This window comes from Sorex araneus, chromosome 11, assembly GCF_027595985.1.
Source record: "Sorex araneus isolate mSorAra2 chromosome 11, mSorAra2.pri, whole genome shotgun sequence".
Lineage (NCBI taxonomy): Eukaryota > Metazoa > Chordata > Mammalia > Eulipotyphla > Soricidae > Sorex > Sorex araneus.
This window is the reverse complement of record NC_073312.1, coordinates 39,213,948-39,226,627: the sequence shown is the minus strand read 5'-3', so window position 1 is coordinate 39,226,627 and position 12,680 is coordinate 39,213,948. Positions and strand designations below refer to the sequence as shown.

Sequence of the window (12,680 nt, the reverse complement as noted above, 5' to 3'; positions counted from 1 at the left end):
TAGAAATTTCCAGGCAACTGGAGCTGGAGAGACAGGACAGTGGGGAGAGTGCTTGTCATGCACACAGATGACTCAGGTTTGATCCCTGGCACCCCAGAGGCTCCCCTGAACACCACCGGGGCTTATCCCAGAGAACAGAGCCAGGAGTAAGCCCTGAGCATGACCAGGTGTGACTCCAACAAAAAATAAATATAGCTAACAAATGACAAATATTTGTTGTGCTGTGATTCTATTGGTCACCTAAGGAGTATGACAATGGAAAATGACAAAAACCCTTCAAAAAGGCCCATATTTCAGTTACCTATCTGTCAACTCCATCTTTGACTAGTGTTATTGCTTGACTTCATGGCCTTATGCCTCCTGACCTAATACTCTGGTTCACACAAGTTGTTCCTGGGTACACTAATAAAAAAGCTGTTAACATTAGCATGGGGATTTAAAGAGCATTCTGAAGACAGAGTCTTTAAAAAATACGTGCTAACCAAGTAACAGTGTAGAGCCTATATCATTTGAGTTAGAAGAAAATATTAAGGAAAGATAGAAACTTCATTCCCTACTTATAGGCAAGTCATTACTCATTGCTAAGACATTTACATGGATCTGTTCTCTTTACTAACCTTTTTAAAGGAGGATTAGCATCACGAAGTAAAAATCCAGACTCCGTTGGTAAAGGTTTATGCATCAACTGGAGTTTAAGTGCCTTTGGCCCACTCAGTTTCCTTATGAGTGTAGTGAAAATCAAACTGCTCATCTCTATTATAAGAGTTGGGGTAACTAACCCAGGACAGTGCCTGGCTCCCATTGGGTTATTAATATGTGTGAGTCACATCTAAATTTGACCCTATTTTTAAAAAGTCTTCCTTATTTCAGTCACTTTCAGATTCTTAGGGGAAGCATCTTCAGTAGGAAATGGCCTGAATGCGTGCAGCACCTCGTATCACAACCAAGGTCTTCAGGAAGTGTGGAGACACGGCTTTTTACTTTTGCTTTGTTCAGGATTCAGATCGGCTTTGCTAAGGCATGGAGGCAGAAGACATTCCGAAGGCTGAAGACAGAGTGGAGGACAAGGTGGAGGATTCAAGTTTCAAAAACAATGGCCAACCTGATGTTTCTCTACCTGAATTCTCACCTGGAGGGCAGTCTCCCAGCCCCATGGCTCTCTGGGAGAAGCTAGAAAGGGAGTTTCTGGACTACCAACAGTTGGTTTACAGGAACCCAACTGAGCGTCAGAAGAACCTGTTGAATCTTCTTCCACTGTTCCTAAAGGTTGGTATAATATTTGAAACACTAAGAAGATGCCACAATTCTTCTGGATCACTGGAAGTTGCAGTTGGTGCTTTTCTGATCATCACAAGGGATCTTAGAGTGTTTCTTTAGAGGGAGTGTTGGTGTTGAAGATGTCAAGTGAGGCTAATCTCTAGGGTGAACAAGGGCTTGAAAAGAATAGTCTGTTAACTACTTAGTCATATTGTCCTTTTAGTTAAAAAATATTGTATAGTCATCCCATGATTCTAACCCAGGGAATTAGAGAGACCCGCTCCTCTGAGAGCCAGGAAAGGAATGCATGTGCTGAGACATGGCGTACAGGGTTGGCTGCAACTTAAAGTGATGGTAATGCCAACATCAGAGCCAGGAGGAATCAGTGAATGAAGTTGTGCTGGTGATGCAAACCAAGGTAGAGTCAATGGGGATCTCCAGAGCAATGCTTCCTTCATGGGGTACATGAACGAAGTCCATTCTTTGTACTTGACTGGCCCTCTGGTTCATTAGTGATGGCTGCTTGGTAATAGCTTGAATGCAAAGTTGTTTCCTGTGTTGGTTTGGAACAAAGCTCTGACAGTGAGATCTGCCTCTGGTGGAAGATAGTGATGACTAGTTGTAGAACTGAAATAATTTTTGTTTTAAGTGAAGGGTTTGCTTAATGATTTGGGGTTATTATCAATAAGCGATATACCTATACTAAAAACACAGAGAATACAAGATACTTTGGGCTTTTGAAAGGAAACTGGGATGGGGAGGATTGACTTATGTAGGTTTTTATTGGGAAATTCTTTTGTGAACATGTTTCATCTAATATACTGAACAGAAATGTATAAGAATTCCCAAAGATGACTCAGAACTTTCTCGGCATAATTTTTATAGGATACACAGAATATGTGGGCATGTCTTTTTGTAAAAATTGTTGAATAACTTAGAGTTCATTCACTCATTATTTCCTCCCATGTTTTAGACTCAGAACCTGTTCAACCCATTCCACAGATTGAGTAAGAGGAGCATAGGGACTGAACTGGAAAGGAAGAAGTTGATTAAGAGAGATGGCTTAGGCTTCTTATTCCCCATCCTCCCTGGCCTGCTCACCTCAATTTCTGGCTGGTATCCTTGTATTACTATTACATCAGCTTTGCTTGATGAAAGGAAATGTGAACTTTCCCCAAACTACTTTCATAATTCACTGGGAATGCATAAGGGTCCAGGTCTTACTGAGTGGCTGGTCCTGGAAACTATTTTTCCCATCTATTTATGTAGCCCTGGTTGTGATTAAATGACTGTGTTGGAGAACCAGTGATTGATACTTCCCATATCAATGCAAGTTGTTGATTTGCAAATTAATTGATTTCTGTTCCACATATATTTATTAAGCTCCCTGTTCTATTTTCATAACTTTCTGTTCTCAAGCTGGAGTAAAGAAGACAAAGATTTTTCAGAACTTCTTCTTGAGGCCTCATGTAGAGCTCAGTTTAAAGTTGGAAATGTTAAATAGTTCCCAGAATGTTTAATTTGGCTCATAGAGAGTTCAAATAAATTAGTGACCCTTTTTTTCCAAAATGAAAAGCTTTCACATGAAATTAAGATTTTTACTTTCTCTTGAAAATTGATAGTATCAATGTAGATGAATAGGCTACTGCCACTCCTATTAATCAAAAGATGGCCTGACTTCCCAGTTTAACTAAGAAACTTCCCAGTTTCTCCCTCTTCTTCTTATCTTTTACCCCACATTACTCATTTCTGTTGCCTGATCTATTGGTATTTAGACACAGAGTGCCAGGGATTGTGAGCCATTTCTCCTAGAACTGAAACTTGCCAAGCTCTTCCTGATCATTGGAGGCACAATGGCTTTGCCGAGAACCTGGGCTTTGCAGTCACACAGAACCAGGCTCAATTCTTTTTTTTTCCCCTTTTTGGGTCACACCCAGCGATGCATAGGGGTTACTCCTGGCTCTGCACTCAGAAATTACTCCTGGCGGTGCTCAGGGGACCATATGGGATGCTGGGAATTGAACCTGGGTCGGCCGCATGCAAGTCAAACACCCTACCCACTGTGCTATTGCTCCAGCCCCCCAGGCTCAATCCTTAACTCTACTGCTTTTTACTTATGCATCCTTGCGTACATTCCTAAGTATTTCTGGACCTCAATTTTCTCATCTTTAAAGTGCAATTTGTTGGGAAATTATTAGGGCAAGTTAGGATTGTAATTGTTAAATCCACTGCACATGGAAAGCAAAGGGAGCTCATTACCTCCCGACCTGCCTTCAGAATCCTAATTGTTCTTCTCAAAAATGCAGAAACAACTTATTTTACTTTTGATCCCAGGAGCCTATCTCTGATGAATCCTGTAGAAGCAGAACATTATAGGCTTTACAATTTTTTAAAAAAATCTATATATATGTATTTTATTAAATTTGATGACATGTTCTCAAACCTGTTTTATATTGAGAACCTATTTTGGTTCTCAAACCAAGATGACAAAGTTTTGACTCATTTTTCTTTTAAAAAAATATGAAGGAGAAAATCAATTGTGCACAGTAGGAGGCCACCCACCTAAAGTTTCTGTTGAGCTCACTTAGAAAGTGATGCTACTGCCTGTGGGAGTTGGCCTTGAGAGTCACGGCCACCAGCGTGGATTGGCTGCCACAGAAACCATGGCATGACCGGGAACTGAGATTCCCGAGTCCTTCTGCAAGAATTCTGAATGCCTGTGTACGATGGAACTCAACTCCCTCAACCTGACTCTTCTCGCCTTCCACCCAAGGAAAATGAAGATGATTTGAACTATGCTTTGTTCTAAGATAATGCACATGAGATTTTTGAATGGCCATCCTTTCTCAGAATGGGCTCTGCTCCTGGATCATGGGATCTTTCCTAACTGCCCCACACAATGAGACCCTGTGTGAAAGAGGTAGCTCATGGGTACTTAGGGCTTAGAGGAAGGTTGACATTAATGCTCACCTCACGTCAGTGATGGTCACCTATGTTGGTATAGTGACAGCAGTCTTTGTCTTTTGCAGCAAACTCCCTCAGAGCTGCTTCTTTCCAAAGGAATCCACCACCCCCCGCCTTTCTCTCTCTCAGTATTTTATTTTGAGCAATGTTGTTACAAAACTGATATTGGTATGGTTTCATACATAAAAATTTCAGCACCAGGGCTGGAGTGATAGTACAGCATGTAGGGCATTTGCCTTGCACATGGCCTACCCGGGCTATCCCACATAGGTCTCCAAACCTGCTAGGAGTGATCCCTTAGTTCAATTACTAAGCCCTGAGCACCATCAGGTGTGACCCCAAAGCAACAAAAATTTCCAGCACCACACCCTCTCCATAGTGTCCACCTCCTTCCATCATTGTCCCAATGTCCCCACCACACATGTCCTCCTATTCTCCCCTATAGTGAGCTTTCTACTGGAAAACAGTTATTTTGTTTCCTTTGAGCATTTGATTTCCCCCTATCATGTCAAAGAACATCTCTTAGCTTCTTTTGCTTTTTGTCATTATTTGATTCTTCCAAACCATAATAGATGGTAACCTTATTCTATTCTCCTCCCATTGTTTATGCATAAATTTTCACAAACTATTAGGCAGCTATACAAGGTGGATATAGTTAATTCTGGAATAAATTTTAACCCCCTGTCTGTTCAACTTGTTAAACAACAACTTCAGGGTTGTTAAGGAGTGAAACTTCTTGTTTTGGTTACTGTCTTGGGAATGAGGATGAGTCAAATGGAGTTTCATAGCATTGGAAACTCAATACGGAAACCCAGGAAAAGCCAGAAAGAAGTTCTCATGAAGAACTTCAGACTTCCTTTCTCTACCAGGATTCACAGTTCTCCTTATAATCAAAGAAAAGCACTTAGCCAGGGAAAGGGATTACTTTCATTGATGGTAACATAACATTTACCAAACTCTAACAAAGTGAAACAAGCATTTTGTTTAGCATTTATGAGCCTTGGAACTAGCTCTGTGAAGTGGGTAGATGCTATTTTATTCCAGCTTCATAAATGAGGAAAGAGAGGTTGGGACATATTGCACAACTTGACCAGGGTCACCCAGATGTTAGTGAGGCAGATATTAAGCCAGGGCGTCTGCTCCAGGCCTGTGTTGTGAAGCACTGGACTCTCTCGGACAGTGTAGGTGTTGGTAAATGGAACAAATCTGGTTTCTCTTTATATAGTTCATTACTCATTGACCAATAGCTTCTCCTGGCCATGCCTCACTTTCTTTCTTAGGTTCAGCAACTTCTCCCCACCCCCTGCCTTGTGACTCTGAGATGTTTCAAAAAAGGAGGAGTTTCACTGCATCACACAGGAAGCTACTCAGAGCCAGTGACCTCTCAGTGTGTGGACAGTGTTTTCAGGAAAAATTAAATTGACTGTTGTTTGTTTCCTGACATTGCTGGTCGCTCTTACAGAATTCTTCTTTTCCAAGGTTCTTACAGTAAATGAAGATGGTGTTCTTCAAACAAGCATAGGTAGATCCTTCTGGTGCTGAGCTGAGGTTTTGCTTTGGAGGAACAGAAGCCGATTCTGGTTCTCACATTGCTTAGAGATATTCTGTAACATTAGACAGCAGAGAAACTAGATTCATAGATGTAGACTCTTGAGAGTTGCTTTTAGAATATGCTCTTTGAGGGGGCTGGAGCAATAGCACAGCGGGTAGGGCTTGCATGCCTTGCATGCGGCCAACCCGGGTTCGATTCCCAGCATCCCATATGGTCCCCCGAGCACCGCCAGGAGTAATTCCTGAGTGCATGAGCCAGGAATAACCCCTGTGCATTGCCAGGTGTGACCCAAAAAGCAAAAAAAAAAAAATATGCCCTTTGAGAGAAAGTAGGCTGTGAGATAGGAATTTTTCAGCATTCAGTGTAAAATTCTTCACTGTGTGTATCACATAATATCTGAAGTTAGGATCACTTGGGGGTGGGAGGAAGAGATCTGGGAATGTGATTATATTAGAGAGGCTGCAAATGTACTAATACTCTTCCCTTTAAGAGGTGGGATCTATATACCCATTCCTTGCATATGGATAGGTCTGTGATGGTTTGGCTAATTGAATAGGGCAGAAATAATGTTTCCAAGCCCAGGTCTTTAGAGACTTACAGTTTCTTATTGGCTTAGAAACTGGCTCCATATTGTGAACAAGTCTAAGAAGCTCCAAATAAAAGTTCCCATGCAGAGGAACCAAAAGTCCATGATCTTGCAGCTGAATTTTCAGCTGACAGATAGTACCAGTTCACCTGTCATATGCTATGTTGGAAGTGGATTTCTTGGTGTCCCTTAGCTAGCCCAGTTGAGCAAAAGAGAATTATTCTGTTAATCCTTGCACAAATTACGAATTTCTCACAAAAATAACAATAAAAATAAATAACAATTCTTATTTTTTTAAATTGTTCAGTTTAGGTTATCTGTTATCTAGCAGCAGAACCATGAAACAGTGGGTATAAAGGTACAGAATTCATTTATTTCCTAGTGTGGAAGAATTAATATTAGTGAACTGTACTTGGAGATGGGCTGGAGCGATAGCACTGCAGTATGGTGTTTGCCTTGGATGCAGCCAACCAGGTTCAATTCCTCTGCCCCTCTCAGAGAGCCCGGCAAGCTGCCGAGAGTATCTTGCCCGCACGGCAGAGCCTGGCAGGCTACCCATGGCGGATTTGATATGACAAAAACAGTAACAACGAGTCTCCCAATGGAGACGTTACTGGTGCCTGCTCGAGCAAATCGATGAGCAACGGGATGACTGTGATAGTGACTTGGAGATGAGCACACAAGTGTGTGCACACATTCTTGTGTGCATATGAACATGTGTATGGGTTTGGTTCTTAAGATTCTGCCCAATCAGTGGCACAAGATTCAAAAAATGAGTGAGACCAATCCTTAGTATAAAAATCAATTGTGGAGCCAACTAACCTTGGATAAGAATTAGTAATATTATACAGAATAAAAGGGGTGACCAAAAACTATTCCCCAGTGAGGTGTCTAGAGAGGACAGTGAGGGAAGACACCTCTCCTTGTATATTCCTGACTCTACACCAGCTCAGCATGGAGGTCTGCAACATGATTTATTACCATCTTAAAGAAAAAATACTTTTTTATTGCGTTAGTAAAGTTTTGATGTATTACTGAAAATATTTACCTAGAAGAAGGTCAGTGGCATCACACTTGCTGAGGAGACGCATGTCTGAAATATTGGAGCTCACTTAAACATATCCTTTCCTACCCAAACTAAGCAAAATAAAGAAATAGGAATATTATGATTCTATTTGAAAACTAACCCTGTTTTCTTTGTCATTCAAAGACTAGGGTTTCCTCTCATCTTATCAGGCGCATTCTGTTATTTTGTTTTATTTTGTTTTGTTTTGTGGGGTTTTTTTTTGCCATTCCTTATTTTCCTTTGGGGAACAGGGCATCATTTTCTTTCTCTTTCTTCCATATGAGGGGACAGTCACCAGGCATGATGATGCAGCTTAGATAATGTGAGTAAATAAAAGATTTAAAAAATATTGAGCAATATTCTCCCAGCATGCAAGTCCCAGTTTGAGAAAAAAACGAGGTCCTTTTGGAAACTGTCTTAACTCTTTGGAGTCTCCATGGTACCATTCAGTAAATGATTGCATCCGTGCATCAAACAGCACCCCGGTGGCCTGAAAGAGTTAACATGGCCTCCAGAAGTGTCCATTGCTGTCCCCGGAAGGAGTGTGAGCCTTGGGAGAATCTGGCTGAGTGTACAATTACTGTTCAACTCACAGAGGCCCAATTTGCTTTATTGTAGAGTGCCTCCCAGAGTCCCATGGCTTGAAGAGGATCTAGATGCTTCTGAGTCAACTGCCTGCAAATTGGTCTTTGAGGGGTTTGCCAGTGCAGGGAGAAAGGACAGAATTGGTTAGGAAGACAGCATAGCAGAGACTTCTGTCTTGGGGAGGGAAGTCATCTTATCACAGAAATTCCCAGTCCAAAGCACTGAATTTTCTTTCCAGGACTTAAAGTTCCTGGGTGCTAGCTAGGCAGTTTCCAGGTGCTGGTCGTAAATTTCTCAGACATGTGCAAGCTACTTGGGATTATTTGCATATGGCTGAGATAATTCTGCTCTTTATTCTGCTACTTAACTGATTCTCTGGGACTAACCTCAAGCCTAGTCTCATTCTGTTAAATGGGAATAATAATAATAGTACTCACCAAAAAGGTGCAGTGAGGATTCGTAGGAACAAGAGTATAAGTTCTTGGCCCAGAAATTGGCACAAGCTAGTAGGCAATGCATTTGGCCATTATTCTCTGTGTTGTGAGCTTCCTAATTATGTGTTCACTAGTTGAATTAATTTTTGAAGGTTCATAATGTGCAATAGTTTTAACATTCATAATTTAGCAATGTTTGTATTACTTTTTTATTTACAAAGCAAAGGACAACTATGTCCATTTATGGGGCAGAACATAAACATAGCACTGTCATCCCACTGTTCATCAATTTGCTCAAGTGGGCACCAGTAATGTCTCCACTGTGAGACTTGTTACTGGTTTTTGCATATTGAATATGCCACGGGGAGCTTGCCAGGCTCTGTGTGTGGGCAAGATACTCTTGATAGTTTGTCGGGCTCTCTGAGAGGGGCGGAGGAATCGAACCAGGTCGGCCAAGTGCAAGGCAAATGCCCTACCCGCTGTGCTATCACTCCAGTCCCAGTGCTATCACTCCAGTCCCTGTGCTATCGCTCCAGCCCATGATGCAACATAAACATATTTCAGGTAATATAGGCTTTGTTTAAAACAAATAAATACTCAAGTAGAGCTCATTCATTTTCTTTCTCCCCTGGTATCTTATATCCTTAATTATAATTTTTTATATTGGGTATATATGTACACATACGTATATATGAATATTACCTAGGTATACTTTTGCATATATATAAAATATAACCACAGTAATATTGTACAACACATAGTTTCAGACGTTTTTGTAGAATCATACTGAAATGTACTTCTGCAGCTTGCTTTTGATACTCAACATTCTGTTTCTGGCTTTTGTCTGTATTAACACATATAGCTATAGTTCTCCTTCAGTCTTTCCCTACCATTCCCTATTATTTAAGAATGCCACAAGTTATTCACACATCATTTTATTTTTTAATTTGAGTATTAATTTTTCATATTTTTTTTTTTTTGCTTTTTGGGTCACACCTGGCGATGCACAAGGGTCACTCCTGGCTCTGCACTCAGGAATTACTCCTGGCGGTGCTCAGGGGACCATATGGGATGCTGGGAATCGAACCCGGGTCGGCCGCGTGCAAGGCAAACGCCCTACCCGCTGTGCTATCACTCCAGCCCCAATTTTTCATATTTCTTGTCTGCAACTCTGTTTGCATATTTTGCCAACATTTTCCTGGGGATTAGATCTAGCTTTATTGGATTGGGCTGAAAACTTTACAGAGGTTCTTCTATGTCACACCTTCTCCTGGTCTTTACCTTCATTTTGTACTATGAGGCTTCATTTATTTCAACTGAAAAAGGACAAAATTAATCTCATAATAGCTTTAATTTTCATTATTTTACTTATCAGTAACTTGCTATTAGTAATTTATTTTACCTTTAAAGAATTTATTTTTTAAAAAGATTTTGGGCCACACTCAGTGATGTTCAGAGGTTACTCTGTGGTATTTGGGGGGATCAGAAGGGGTGCTGGGGATCGAACCACAGTCAGCCATGTGAAATGCAAACACTTTACCCACTATACCATTTCTCCAGCCCTAAAAGAATTACTTGCTCATCCCGTAAGTAGAGAGAGAGAGTAAGAGGGAAATTGTCTGCCATAGAGGCAATGGGAGGGGTGGGGTGGAGGGGCAGGGATACTGGGTCATTGGTGGTGGAAAATGTACACTGGTGGAGGGGTGGGTGTTTGATCATTGTATGACTGAAACTCAAACATGAAAGCTTTGTAATTGTAGCTCATGGTGATTCAATTAAAAAAAAGAAAAGAAGAAAAAGAATTACTTGCTCTTTCATTTTCATAAAAATACCAGTTTGTTGGTCATTTTCTTATTCACCTGGATACTATATGTTTTGTCAATTATAGATATTGAAATATATCCTCCAATCTGTGGTTTGCCTCATTTTGTTTACAGTGTCTTTCAATAGAGGGCTTTAAAAAGGTTTTAACACTGTGAATATACTATCTCTAGCAAGGAGACAAGCATTCATTCACTTTATTTTTTAAATTTTAATTTAATTTAATTTAATTTTTAAAATTTTTATTAGTAAATCACCGTGGGGTACAGTTACAAACTTACTAACTTTCATGTTTGTATTTGGTTTACATTGCTCCACCAGTGCCCATTCTCCTCCACCAATGTTCCCAGTATCCCTCCCACCACCCCACCCCAACCCCCACCCTGCCTCTGCAGCAGGGCATTCCCTTTTGTTCTCTGTTGGATGTTGTAGTTTGCAATAGAGGTATTGAGTGGCCATCATTTTCTGTCTGTACTCCACTTTTGGTACGAGGCTTTCAACCCGAGTGGATCCTCCCAACATTCTCTACTAGGTGTTCCCTTCTCTGTCTCTGCTGCTTTTCCCCCCAGCATGTGAGGCCAGTTTCCAAGCTGTGGGGCAGACCTCCTGGTTCTAATCTCTACTACTCTTGGGTGTTAATGTCTCATTCTGCTCCTTTATATTCCACATACGAGTGCGACCTTTTCATGTCTGTCTCTTTCTTTCTGACTCATTTCACTCAACATGACACTCTCCATGCTGATCCACTTATAGGCAAATTTCATGACTTCATCTTTTCTAACAGCTGCATAGCATTTAATTTTATTTTTATCTCTTTATTTAATTTTATTTTTATCTTTTTATTGAATCACTATTTAATCACACAGTTACAAAATTTTCATGATTGGGTTTTAGTTATACAATGATCCAACACTCATCCCTTCACCAGTGTGCATTTCCCACCACCAATGTTTCCAGTTTCCCTCCTGCCACCCCCTCCTCCCCTCAACCCTCCCTACCCCCTACACAGAGCCTGCCTCTAGGGCAGCCATTTTTCTTCTTTCTCTCTCTCTTGCTCTCTTTCCTTTTGGACATTACAGTTTGTAATACAAGAACCTAAAAGTTATCATGCTTGTCCTTTTACCTGTTTTCTGCACTCAGTTCTTGTCCAGAGTGATCATTTCCAACTATCATTGTCATAGTGGTCCCTTCTCTATCTCAATTGACCTCTCCTCCCACAGCTTGCGGCAAGCTTCCAACCATGGACCAGTCCTCTGGGCCCTTGGTTCTACTGTTCTTGAATATTGTCTTAGACTTTGTTTTTTCACCCTCAAATGAGTGCAGTTATTCTATGTCTGACCCTCTCCCTCTGACTCATTTTACTCAGCATGATACTCTCAATATCCATCCACTTATAAGCGAATTTCATGACTTCACTTTTCCCAGTGGCTGCATAGTATTCCATTGTGTAGACGTACCATGTTTCTTTATCCACTTACCTGTTCTCAAGCACTCAAATTGTTTCCAGATTCTGGCTATTGTAAATAGTGCTGCAATGAATATAGAAGTGCAGATGTTTTTCTGCAGTGTGTTTTTGGGTCTCCAGAGCATATTTCCAATATTGCCAGATTGTGTGGAAACTCAAATTCTAGCTTTTTTGGAGGAATTCCCATATTGTTTTCTAGAGAGGCTGGACAGTAGGCATTTCCACCAACAATGACATTCATTCACCTTAGTTACTAAAAGATTGCAAATGAGATGTGGTATTTGTTCTTCCATAATATTTTGCAGTTGAGGGGAATAAGCATGACTTCTGTAGAATTAGATCGTAATATATGTAACACTGTAGCACTGTCGTCCCATTGTACATTGATTTGCTCAAGTGGGCACCAGTAACAATAAGTCTCTCCATTGTGAGACATGTTGCTACTGTTTTTGGCATATCAAATACACCATGGGTAGCTTGCCAGTCTCTGCTGTGCAGGCAGGATACTCTCGGTAGCTTGCCAGGCTCTCCAGAGGGATGGAGGAATCGAACCCGGGTCAATGTGTGCAAGGCAAATGCCCTACCTGCTGTGCTATCAGCAAAGTATTTTAGTTAGTTAGTTAATTAATTAATTAATTAATTAATTAATTATTGCTTTTTGGGTCACACCCAGCGATGCTCAGGGGTTATTCCTGGCTTTGCACTCAGGAATTACTCCTGGTGGTGCTTGGAGGACCATATGGGATGCCGGGGATCGAACCCGGGTCGGCCGTGTGCAAAGCAAACACCCTACCCGCTGTGCTATCGCTCCAGCCCCCAGCAAAGTATTTTAAAAGTGCACTCTCTTTTAACTTGAAATCTCACTTGTGATAATTTATCTGGAGGAAATATTTACTTGACAAAAACTAAGTATCTGCAGAAGATCTGAGAGTGTCTAAGAGGAGAATTAG

General features: G+C 41.0%; 1 protein-coding gene across 1 annotated transcript in view; it reads left to right on the top strand.

The window, feature by feature from the left end:
- Window positions 1–1,020: 1,020 nt before the first annotated feature.
- WDFY4 (WDFY family member 4) overlaps window positions 1,021–12,680 on the top strand; it is a 248,928-nt gene continuing 237,268 nt past the window's right edge. Inside the window, exon 1 of the mRNA XM_004607397.2 lies at window positions 1,021–1,266. Within this exon, the coding sequence (XP_004607454.2) occupies window positions 1,021–1,266 (246 nt within the window). The remainder of the gene's footprint in view (window positions 1,267–12,680) is intronic.